The sequence below is a fragment of the Tachypleus tridentatus genome, chromosome 9, assembly GCF_004210375.1.
Source record: "Tachypleus tridentatus isolate NWPU-2018 chromosome 9, ASM421037v1, whole genome shotgun sequence".
Taxonomy (NCBI): domain Eukaryota; kingdom Metazoa; phylum Arthropoda; class Merostomata; order Xiphosura; family Limulidae; genus Tachypleus; species Tachypleus tridentatus.
In genome coordinates, this window is record NC_134833.1 from 64,192,342 (window position 1) to 64,205,137 (window position 12,796).

The following is a 12,796-nucleotide window of genomic DNA, read 5'->3' on the forward strand; positions in this document are numbered from 1 at the left end:
TTGGGTTGAGAAAATATTTTACATAAAAGAGCGAACAACGTTTTGACCTTCTTCGGTCATCGTCAGGTTCACAAAGAAAGAGGTAACTGACCGGAAGCTGACCACATGTTTGGAAGGGGTTGTGTAACTGAGTGTCAGTGGTGGTGTAGAGGGCGGTGTTAGATGTTTGAATATACAATTTTATTTATTTTATTATATTAATATAGATATAAAGGCGTTCCTTTATATTGATTTATTTTGGGTTTAAGTTGTTGTATAAATAAGGCTTCTTTAATTTTGTGTTTGTTTATGTTTGTTTCTTTATTTAGTATTCGAGTGTTTTCTATGGTTATGTTGTGTTTATTTGACTTGCAGTGTTCGAAAAAGTGTGAAGGTGACTTTTTATGTTCTTTGAATCTGGTTTCCATTTTTCTATTTGTTTCTCGTGGCAGTTATCACATTGTATTTTATAAATAATGTTGATGTGGTGTTTGTCAGTGTAGTTTTTACATAGTATAGACCTCAATTTTGTGCCTGGTTTTTGAATAAATTTGGTATTAACTGGAATGTCATATTTTGTTACTAGTTTTTGCCAAATGTTGGTTATTTGTCTGCTGATGTCAGGAATGTATGGTATGCAGCAGTATATGGTTTCGTGATTTTTTGATTCGTGAGATATATTTACTTTTGTTGGTTGATTTTGCTTTCTATCTAGGTGTGTGCGTATAATGTTTTCTACGGTTTGTGGAGGAAACTTATTGATGTTGATGAAGTATTGTTTTATTTTGTCTAATTCATTGTTAATTTTATCTGGTGAGCATAGTTTTATGGCTGTGTTTATTTGGTTTCTTAGTATGTTGAGTTTTTGTTTTGTTTCATGTGCTGAGTCCCAAGGAATGTATAGTCTAGTATGGGTGATTTTTCAGTGGATTTCCAGTTTGAATTGTGTGTCGGTTCTTGTAATTTTGAGGTTAAGAAATGATATTTGATTGCTTTTTTCCTGTTCACATGTGAAGTTAATGTCAGGATGTATAGAGTTAATGTGACTGAAAAAATTAAGTATGTGTTCTATAGATTTGAATCCTGCAACCGTGTCATCTACATATCTGTACCAGTATAGTGGTGGATGTAATGCTGTGTTAATTGCTTGTGTTTCAACTTGTGTCAAAAATATTGGCTAGAACTGGTGATTCTGGGTTGCCCATGCTTAGGCCATTTGTTTGTATATAGTTGTGGTTGTTGAACATGAAGTTTGTCTTTATCATGGTGAATTCAAAGAACATAAAAAGTCACCTTCACACGTTTTCGAACACTGCAAGTCAAATAAACACAACATAACCATAGAAAACACTCAAATACTAAATAAAGAAACAAACATAAACAAACGCAAAATTAAAGAAGCCTTACTTATACAACAACTTAAACCCAAAATAAACCAATATAAAGGAACGCCTTTATACCTATATTAATATAATAAAATAAATAAAATTGTACATTCAAACACCTAACACTGCCCTCTACATTCCGACACTCAGTTACACAACCCCTTCCAAACATGTGGTCAGCTTCCGGTCAGTTACCTCTTTCTTTGTGAACCTGACGATGACCAAGAAGGTCGAAACATTGTTTGCTCTTCTATGTAAAATATTTTCTCAACCCAAACGAGCCGTTTTTGCATATATATGTCTGATTAGGTATGGTTTCGATAGTTTGTTACAATAAAAAAAACGTCCATGTTCCAATATGGTAATTCTACAATAGTGTTTTACCTGTTTTGTCTAAATAATTTTAGAAGTGTTGGTAGAATTATGACCATTTGTGTCAAAAATGGTTATGTATCTGAATTATGATGGCTACTTCTTATGTAAAAAAACGATTTGGAATTGTAATAATGTGCTTTGTCCAGTGAACCAAACGTGTATATAGGGTTAAAATGAATATGTGCTATTTCACAACAACCTTGAAACTTTGACTGACTATATCTGCTCAATTCAGTCTGTGAATATAGAGCAAGTTGTAATTTTCAAATCTTACTTTTTAGAAAGAAAAAAAACAAATTCAGGTCAATAAGGTATTATAAGCTATCCATATATTTATTTATGTATTAACAGTAATTCCAAAACCATCTGACAAATAAATCAGAGAAATGGAAACAATGTTTTAGAAATATACTTGAAGTAATGGTCCTAGCCAAGTGCCTACAAAAAGCACTGTGTACAGATCTAATACAATCAAGGTGTTTTTGTTTATTAAATGTCATGGCTACTCAAGAGGTATGTGATCATAATTTAGAAATGATAGCCTACAGGAAAGACAGTTAGCTAACAGTAACCAACAACTCTTGGGCTATTCATTTCAAATAATATGATTGACAAACCCACGCAACCGAGAAGATGAACTCTAATGTACTGACTATTGGGCACGACCAAGCTAGAGGTGTTTAGCAAGTGGTAAATCTTATATGTTTTATACAGAAGAAGCTTTGAAATAAATACATTAAAGCAGCCACAACTGTTATATTGTTCCACCTGACTGTAAATCTGTAACCCTTTATAAGCAAACCTGGGACAACAATGATGCTCTAATTCTAATAGCCATAAGGAATCTTTCCTTTCTTCCTGATATGTCATTGTTCTATTATGTTTTACAAGTACAAAAATACAGGCCCAATTGAAGAATAAATCATGAAATTACACCATAAAATATTGAAAAGAAAAAGAGCATAAATGAGTTAATGGTTTCTTACATAAATAAAATTGCACCTATGGAGAAATGAAAAGTCCTTAAACTAGATTATTGCAGAAACATCAAGTTACTTTACAGACAACTGACCCCATTTTATAGAATAAATATATGCACACTTTTAATAGAAAAACATTCAGTAGAACCCACACTATAAATAACTGTAGAGAAATGCATCTTTTTACTTCACTGTATGAATGTTACCTGTAAATCCAATGAACTCTACAAAAAAGGATGGTTACGACCAATAGTAATTAATCTAAGTAACAAACCACCTCTGATTATACTATAGTATACGGCTCGTTGTCTGAAGCCAACTTTACACTTCCACATTGAATTCTCACTTACGCTGCTCTCGACACTGAATAGCTTCCTGTACTGCAGCTTCTCGACGTTTCCGTTGCTCCGTACCAGCAGCAATATAGGAAAAGACACAGAGAACTGCATAGCATATCTGATCAGCCTACAGAGATAAAGTACTCACAATGTGCTAGTTATAATACACAAAGCTAACATACAGATATGTTACAAGAACCTGCCAAGATCCACATCTGATTGGTTTACAGAAATAAAGTACTTGTACAAATGCTAGTTACAATACATATTAACATATAGATATGTTACAAGACCCTGCTGAAATCCATATCTGTTCAGTTTACAGAGATAAAATACTCATACAAATGCAAGTTACAAAACAGATATGTTACAAGAGCCTGCTGAAATCCATATCTGTTCAGTTTACAGAGATAAAATACTCATACAAATGCAAGTTACAAAACAGATATGTTACAAGAGCCTGCTGACAAATGCGATAACAGATTTCATACCACTTGAACAATAATTTTCAATATTCATTTTAATCATGAAAAAAAATTTTCACTATACACTTATTATGAAAATAATTGGTTATTCTCTAGCGCTGGTTTTACATATTATTTGTTAACTTATGAATATTTACCGAAATTTTACCATGAACATGATTGGTGGCTTTCTAGCAATGGTTTTTTAAAAGATTCAAGTTGGCATAAAAAAATAATTCTATAAAAATGAAACTTAATCCAAAAAAGATAAACAAAAAGGTAAAAAAACCAGTTAATGAAGCAATAAAGTAAATTAAATAAAAAGAAACATAACTTAAAAGGGTTCACCTGCTTGTTAGCTTGGCAACAATGAACAAACAATAAGCAACAGTTAATCGTATACAACACCATTGGTTTTGAGCTCGTTACAAATGTTTTCTCCAAGGCTACCATTACTAATAAGATTACTGGAAACCTCTGTCTTAGCCAAGCGTACTGAGATCACACGATGAATCAGCAGAATAGCCATTCCTGCCTACATAAAACAGTGATGTAAAAGTAACAAAAATGCATGCAAGGACAAACAGAACCTTAAAAATGAATAGGGAGATCCAAATTAAATTCTTCTAGAATGACAGAAAAATGTATTACCTTCAAAACAAAGGTGGGTATGTTTTTTAAATCTCACCACTTTGAAAAAGCAGTTAAACATGATCATTAACACAAAAGTTTCAACATAAAATAACTAAAAAGCAAAAGCCGTCGTTTTAAAACATTGCTAACACATAACTGTTAAACCTTTTACCACAGGGAGGTCAAAGTGAACATTTGATGATTCTTTTAAAGAGATACATTCAAAATTTAAAGTACTTTTTGTCATTCTATAAAAATATATGTCATCCAAATGTAATTAGAAAACCAACTGTTATTATTATATATGTTTTAAGTTCTTAATTTCATAAAGAAATATTTTACAAAATCCTCAATTTCCCTAGTGTAAAAATTGTGACATTTCCTCTCTAAGTATTCTCTCTTCTCTAATTTATTTACTATTCCTCTGAGAAGTATGAAATTTAACAAACTATACGATATAATATAGTTATTCCTCAGGCAAAGTATAATTTTTATAGCCTTCAATCTTATTTGTTCATCACCATAACTCCACACCCAACTGTCACAAATTGATGTTTTTTGTTGTTTTTTTATGATAAATAGAAAGTCAAAATTTTAATCCATCAAAAGACACACTATATTATTGTTTTCTGTGCAGAGCATTGTCCACTTTGCCTCCAGTTTTAAAACTTTTTCTTACAATATTCACATTGATAAACTTGTGTGAATTTTTAATTCTTTTTGCCATAGGCTCACAGTTAATTTGACTGAGTCCATGTTTCCAAGTTGATCAAAGTTCCATATTACAAGTTTTAATGTCTTTTTGTCTTCACAATATTTGGCAAACTTTCAGTAAAAATTACAAGTTTTTTACACACAAAAAATCAGTTTTTATTAAGTATTTTTACTACGTGTCTATGAATATAGAGTTAGTGTTGACTGCTCTAAGTACAAAATTATTTTCTCTTAAATTTAAAAATATTTTTATCTGTAAATTGTGAAATTTTATTTTCATGATCTCTAAATCCTCCTATGTAAGTATAACACATTTTTTCTTTCAGTAAAACTTTGTACTGTTATTTACTTTACCCTAATTTTATACCAATTCAACCAGTTTCACGAACCTCAAAACCCATAAAAATATATAAAATAAACCAAAATTACCTTTCTTTCTTTCTAAACTGACTGCAAATTGTAACAAGAAGCTACTATTGATTATCCTAAATAGCTTAAAGCTGGCAATGGTATACATCTACTTATACTTAATTTTATTGCTTAATTTCTTTAAACTAACTAATAATCCTACCACACAAGTTGTAAATCACCTGCAAAATGTATAGCTAGTGTTGTTGTATCATGTAATACATGATCATATTAAGAAGAAATTTTTCCCCTTTATATTACCTAATCTAACCTAACAAATTTCTAATTTTTACATTTTAGTTACTTGTATGATAGTAACAAGACATGAGAAACAAGAAATATAAACTGTTTTTTTGTTTGTTTGTTTTCTGCTGATGCAATTTAAGCCTACTTCAGAGATGCCAACTATTTCAAATGACTGAGCGTAATTGATTGTAGACAGAGCCCTTTCACAGTTTTAGTCCTTTCAGATTTGCCAGAAGCAAGACAATATGGTGAACGAGGCCTCTTTTTTTCCATCTTGTGAACGATCGCATTGATGTTTCTATGCAGCTTAGAAAACAAGAAATACTCATCTACGCAAGCGCTGATTGGGTGACAAGCACAGATGACGTAACTATGGATTCCCCGATGTACCCAGTATGGAGAAGCACCACACTCAAACTATTGGTACACGTCGGAGATACAAATATTTTTTATTATTTCAAGCACAAACATGATTATCGCAAGTAGCCATTTGGACTATGTCTTTTATTTATTATCAAAATTTATTCGTATGTCACTAGAAATATTCTTTTCACCCCTTTCAAGCCCTGGGGGAACAATTTATCACTTTATTTATATGCAAAAACGGCTTGTTTGGGTTGAGAAAATATTTTACATAGAAGAGCGAACAACGTTTCGACCTTCTTCGGTCATCGTCAGGTTCACAAAGAAAGAGGTAACTGACCGGAAGCTGACCACATGTTTGAAAGGGGTTGTGTAACTGAGTGTCGGAATATAGAGGGTGGTGTTAGATGTTTGAATATATAATTTTATTTATTTTATTATTTTAATATAGGTATAAAGACATTCCTTTATGTTGGTTTATTTTTGGTTTAAGTTGTTGTATAAGTAAGGCTTCTTTAATGCTAAGAATGACAGAGACAAAAAGATCTGACACAACAAAAAACTAGAACAACTAAGATGCAAACAACAGAAAAGACACCAAAACGGCAAACCGTTGACTAACCTCATAATTAACAGATCCGACCGATAATTAAACACAGACGAGATACATCTACTTAACAAAGGACTCAACTTCGCAATAGCACCTAGGTACATTCCAACCACAGAAATCAAAACATGTTGAGAAGACCTAGCCAGGAGACTTGTGATACTTTCTACAGAGAACAAAAACAAGGAAACAACCAAAAACAACCAACAGAAAGAAGACAACTTAGATAATTTTATTGACATCCAACAGCCAAACTTTGCAGGTAAAATTACAAATTTATATTTTCCAGAAACACCTAAAAACAACATCTTAAACAATTTTTTCAAAGAATTTTCTCACAAAACCATCACCATAATTTCACAAAACAGAAAACTAAAAAACAACCTTACAAAAAGAGACATTAATTCCATTAAAAACCTAAATCAAGACAAAAACATAAAAATTCTAAAAGCAGATAAAGGTAACGCTATAGTCATAATGAACACGAATGAATACATCCAATAAATGAATAACATCCTATCAGACACGAACAAATTTAAAACAATAAACACAAAACCAACAAAGACACATGAGACGCAACTGAACCAATTACTACTACAAATGAAAAAAGCCAACACAATTTCACAAACACTTTATTCCTACCTACGTAAAACCGACTCACGCACACTGCAAATATACGGCATCCCCAAACCTCATAAACCAGATTGTCCATTACGACCAATAATGTCCACATATGAATTGTTTAATTACAATCTTGGTAAATACATAGCATGGGCATTCTCCAAATATGTAATATCAGCCAGCTCATTCATCAAAAACTCTTTTAATTTCAAGTCTAATCTTAATCAACTTAATCATAAAGCCTTAATGGCCAGTTTCGATGTTATATCCCTCTTTACAGAAGTTCCAACCATTGAAGCCTGCAAGATAGCCTTAGAACTTTATATCCGAAACCCTAACCAAACTATAGAAATTCCCAGTAACCAGTTAGCAACCCTCATAGAATTCACCACGATAAAGACAAACTTCATGTTCAACAACCAAAACTATAAACAAACAAATGGCCTAAACATGGGCAACCCAGTATCACCAGTTCTAGCCAATATTTTTATGACCCAAGTTGAAACACAAGTAATTAACACAGCATTACATCCACCACTATACTGGTACAGATATGTAGATGACACGGTTGCGGGATTCAAATCTACAGAACACATACTTAATTTTTTCAGTCACATTAACTCTATACATCCCAACATTAACTTCACATGTGAACAGGAAAAAAGCAATCAAATATCATTTCTTAACCTCAAAATTACAAGAACCAACACACAATTCAAAACAGAAATCCACCGAAAAATCACCCATACTGGACTATACATTCCTTGGGACTCAGCACATGAAACAAAACAAAAACTCAACATACTAAGAAACCAAATAAACGCAGCCATAAAACTATGCTCACCAGATAAAATTAATGATGAATTAGACAAAATAAAACAATACTTCATCAACATCAATAAGTTTCCTCCACAAACCGTAGAAAACATTATACGCACACACCTACACAGAAAGCAAAATCAACCAACTAAAGTAAATATATCTCACGAATCAAAAAATCACGAAACCATATACTGCTGTATACCATATATTCCTGACATCAGCAAACAAATAACCAACATTTGGCATAAATTGGTAACAAAATATGACATTCCAGTTAATACCAAATTTATTCAAAAACCAGGCATAAAATTGAGATCTATACTATGTAAAAACTACACTGACAAACACCACACCAACATTATTTACAAAATACAATGTGATAACTGCCACGACTTCTATATTGGAGAAACAAGTAGAAAAATGGAAACCAAATTCAAAGAACATAAAAAGTCACCTTCACACGTTTTCGAACACTGCAAGTCAAATAAACACAACATAACCATAGAAAACACTCAAATACTAAAGAAAGAAACAAATATAAACGCAAAATTAAAAAAGCCTTACTTATACAACAACTTAAACCAATATAAAGGAACGCCTTTATACCTATATTAAAATAATAAAATAATATATTCAAACATCTAACACCGCCCCTCTACATTCCGACACTCAGTTACACAACCCCTTTCAAACATGTGGTCAGCTTCCGGTCAGTTAACTCTTTGTGAACCTGACGATGACCGAAGAAGGTCGAATGTTCGCTCTTCTATGTAAAATATTTTCTCAACCCAAACGAGCCGTTCTTGCATATAAATTTCTCAACAAGTGGGTTTCTTGACATCACTGAATTTATCACTTTATTGTATAGGGCTATATAATATATAATAATTTGGGAGTTGCAACAAGTCATAATATTTGTCTGTATGAACATAGAGTCGTAATGTATACACCAAAATCGTAATGATTAAGCTCAAGTTGTAATGGTTGGCATCTTTGCTACTTTTGCATACTTCTATTTCATCAAATAATGTACCCAAGAAAACAGAATAGCTCATTCACACTAAATTCCATACTTCTCAGCATGGTGGTAAATAAGTCTGAAATGAAGGAAGAGCTAAAGAACAAATGTCACTTCTCATATTAGGGCTGATTAAGGATTTTTTTTAAAAACATCCTTAGAACATTATGAACTTAAAATTTGTATTAAAGGTTTAATTCATTAAAAACATTAAAGTATACATTAATGAAATAAAAGTTTCTAGAATGTAAATAAAAAATTATTGTTAAACTGACTGAATTTATCTAGTGTACAATTATGCCCATGCTCCAGTAAAAAACAGTCAGAAAACTTTGCTCTGTTTTGATTCAATTGAAGGATAAATATGAAAGCATAAAATCAAACTCAAGTCAATTTCAATGACATTATTAGCTTTATAAATACTAAATTACAATATTTATTTTCTGAATTCTGGTGAACGACACTTACCATTTGAGATTTATATCTCCTCTGTATTATTTGTCCTGTCTTAGGATCTAAAATTTCGTAAAAGATGAAGTTTTCAGTAAACTTTATTACAATCTATCAGTTCTGAAACTAATGTATTAACAAAAAGGCAGATAAGACAATACTTAAAAACAAGAAACTGTACTACAGAAATCCTTCTAATCAAGTTTTTTGTGAAGTTTTTTCTTTAATTTTCCTCTGATTTAGGTAAGTATGTTGGATACATTTTCAAATAATTTTTATATCAGAATAAAAGTGACTGTTGGTAGACTTAAAAAGCCTTTGGTTCTGTTTCTTCACACATGCAGCGTAAAGTTGAAGGCCGTGTAATAAATGCATCAGTATAAATAGTATGCTTTATTCAAGATGGCTAACGATGCAACAAACTTACCTTCTAATTCCTAACATTTATCATACAGTTTGTTTTCAATAATATATAGAATGAATAAATTGCAAACTCATTCCAAAACCATATAAAGAAAAAAACCTGGATTCTACTTACTGAGTTCTTCCAAGACAAAGATAACACCCTTTTGAGTAAAGCATTTCCTGATGTTTTCAAGCCTAACAAAGAACTAGAAGAAAACAAAGGTTTTAAATAAACTGTGTTCTTAAGTCTGTCTTCATAATGTTCTCCACACTTTGTTTTTTCACAATTCTTTAACTATGCTCAATACATCTTAAACCAATCAATTTAAAACACTAATTGAATAGTTTTACTTCACTTCTATGTAAGGAAAAAAAACTGGATTATAACATGGTAATTCAATGCTTTTGTTTTACACTGAAAACAGATTTTGCATAGAAGTCTGAAAAAAGCAATAATTATTCATATCTTTAGTGCTACAGCCACAAAAAGTCTAGACATTTTTTTTCCCCCTGATAAACGTATAATAACTATGATTTGGAAAATTATGAATTTTCTTCAGATTTTAAGTGTATAATTAGACACTTGCTCAAAAAAATGTTAGCACATTGGATTTTAAAGTGAGAAAAATATATTAAATATGTTATGCATTGAACATGTTTACACTGCAAATTCTTTTTTTTTTTAAAGCACTCACTATTTAGCATAAAATTTTTATCTTTATAGCATTATCTCTTTGGCTGGTAATTCATTAGTGATTTTCAATATTTACACAATTCTAGGAATACTACACCAATAAGTAAATGTTTTAAAATAATTTTTCTGAAGGTAAACATAAGAAAAAGAACCAATTCCATGACAGTTAGATAAAGCCACAAGTTGGATCCAAAGCTAAATAGAAGCTACAATTATATTGTCCCAGGTGATGATAAAATTAAAAACCAATAAGCTTCAAGGAAACTTACAGTATTATATTTAATATATTTCTGCTTTAAACTGTATAAACATTTCAAGAGTAAATAAAAAAAAAATACTTAACTAACTATATCATCTCATCTATGTGCCAAATTTACTAATTTCATGCATCCACAACATTCTCGTCCACACTCACTGGGCACACTCAAATACCTACTCTTGTTAAACTAAATAGTTAGATTTGACTGTCATTCTTATAATGTATCCACAAAACGTTTAAGGCAAATACTGGGTTTTACATACACATTTGCCTAAGTTTGTTTATTGTTATTGTAAGGTCATGTTTTCATTAACCATACAGGTTACCATTGTGAAATATTTACAAGTAACTTTAATAAATGAATGAGGCTGAACTGGATGGATATTTTCTGTTAAACAACTAACATTTACTCATCTAATGACATTAGTAATAAGTGCAGACAATAATAAAAAAATCACTACGTTGCTAACCATGAAGATTCTAAAAGTTAATGCTAAAGGATGAGTACTTGGAGTTTATGAAAAAATTAAAAAAGAAAAAACAGACAAACTGAACTTAACTGATTTGTAAAACAAGCTACTGATAACAGTCTACTACAAACAGTTTGTTTGACAAATTTTCAGAAAATCACTGTGAATTAAGAGAATTCTAGACGTTATGCATTTTGCTGTACGGTGACACTAAATCTGCTGACTTTTGCACACTGTGTATAATAGTGACTAACAAATTTCAAAATATTTCTAGTATCTCAATTTACTTTACTACTTCAAGGCATACTCCTGAAATCTAGATACAGTTCTCACAGTCCGAGTTTCATTTTATTTTTTTGTTTTTCCCTCAATTCAACAACAAGAACTACAGAGTTTCATTATTTCTTTCTGTTAATAAGGAGATGTGTTCCCCCCTCAATTTAAGCACTAATCCTGTCAATTTCACTTTTCTTTGTGTTAACAATGGACTGTGCTACCCCTCAGTTCAAGCACTGGTACTACTACTAAATTACATTTTTTCTTTCTGTTAACAACGGGATGAGTGTCCCATTAATTCAATCACTAGTACCATAATTATTACTAGATTAGTAGTGATGCTAAAAACTAATGTTGTATTATATAACAAACAATCTCATGAAACAATGATATAAAACATAATGCAGTTTAATACTAACTACCATTATTGAGTAACTTTTGAAATTACATTTATTCTTTTACATATAACTATTTTTATTAATGTTTTAATTTTAAGGATACACCCAAGCACTTTAAAAGAATCCACAGATAATATTAAATTGGTAACACTTCTAGAAATTTTAATAAATACTAGATAAATCAACCACTATCTCTTGATTCTGAATGTACCTAACGTGTGTGTGATTAGCCATGGATAAAAATTAGCAAGTTAATTATAGAAATGTAAGAAAGTAATAATGGATGTTTATTACACTGAAAGCACAATTAATGTACATAATGTTTAAAGAAAGCAAACAAACACCAATCAAATATTGTACAGAACAATTTTTTTTTTGTGATAACATTACACACACACATCTGATAAATATATAGCTTTAAAGCAGTAATGCTCCAGGTTATATCTAAACTATAACATATTGTACATTTCCAACAGTTTTGTTGACTGACTGTGTAATGTTTGGAAGTACCTAAAGCCATGTAACTCCACTGATTTTAATGTGGGGCCAAATAACATCAGAAACAAGACTTTCGATTTCACAATAACATAACTAGGCTAAATAGCTTTTTTAAAATAGCATGCGTTATATTTTAAATTATTTATAGCTAAGGTATTTAAACAGTAATAGATGGCCCCCTACTATACAGAGTAATATTTTATAATTATGTCTGACGATTATTTTGATTAAATTCAAGCACATTCAGAAAAACAAAAATTATTCCAAACTACATGCAGTATTCATGGTGATAGAATAAAAAACATTAACTTTGTGGAAAGTTACTAAAGAAAGCTATAAAACTATGTACATGCAGGAATCGCAGAACACAGATGTAACACTAACACAGAACCA

The 12,796-nt window shown here is 31.0% G+C and overlaps 1 protein-coding gene across 6 annotated transcripts in view; it reads right to left on the reverse strand.

Moving 5' to 3' along the window:
• Nucleotides 1-1,708: 1,708 nt before the first annotated feature.
• The window catches only part of Rab3-GEF (Rab3 GDP-GTP exchange factor), an 84,181-nt gene continuing 73,093 nt past the window's right edge, over nucleotides 1,709-12,796 (reverse strand). For 3 of the 6 annotated variants that reach the window (XM_076454477.1, XM_076454476.1, XM_076454474.1), the window contains exons 31-33: nucleotides 9,942-10,014; nucleotides 9,422-9,468; nucleotides 1,709-4,056 (exon numbers count right to left, since the gene is read on the reverse strand). In XM_076454477.1, the coding sequence (XP_076310592.1) occupies nucleotides 3,913-4,056; nucleotides 9,422-9,468; nucleotides 9,942-10,014 (264 nt within the window). In that variant the 3' untranslated portion in view covers nucleotides 1,709-3,912. The remainder of the gene's footprint in view (nucleotides 4,057-9,421; nucleotides 9,469-9,941; nucleotides 10,015-12,796) is intronic. The other 3 variants (XM_076454479.1, XM_076454478.1, XM_076454475.1) reach the window with 2 other exon arrangements.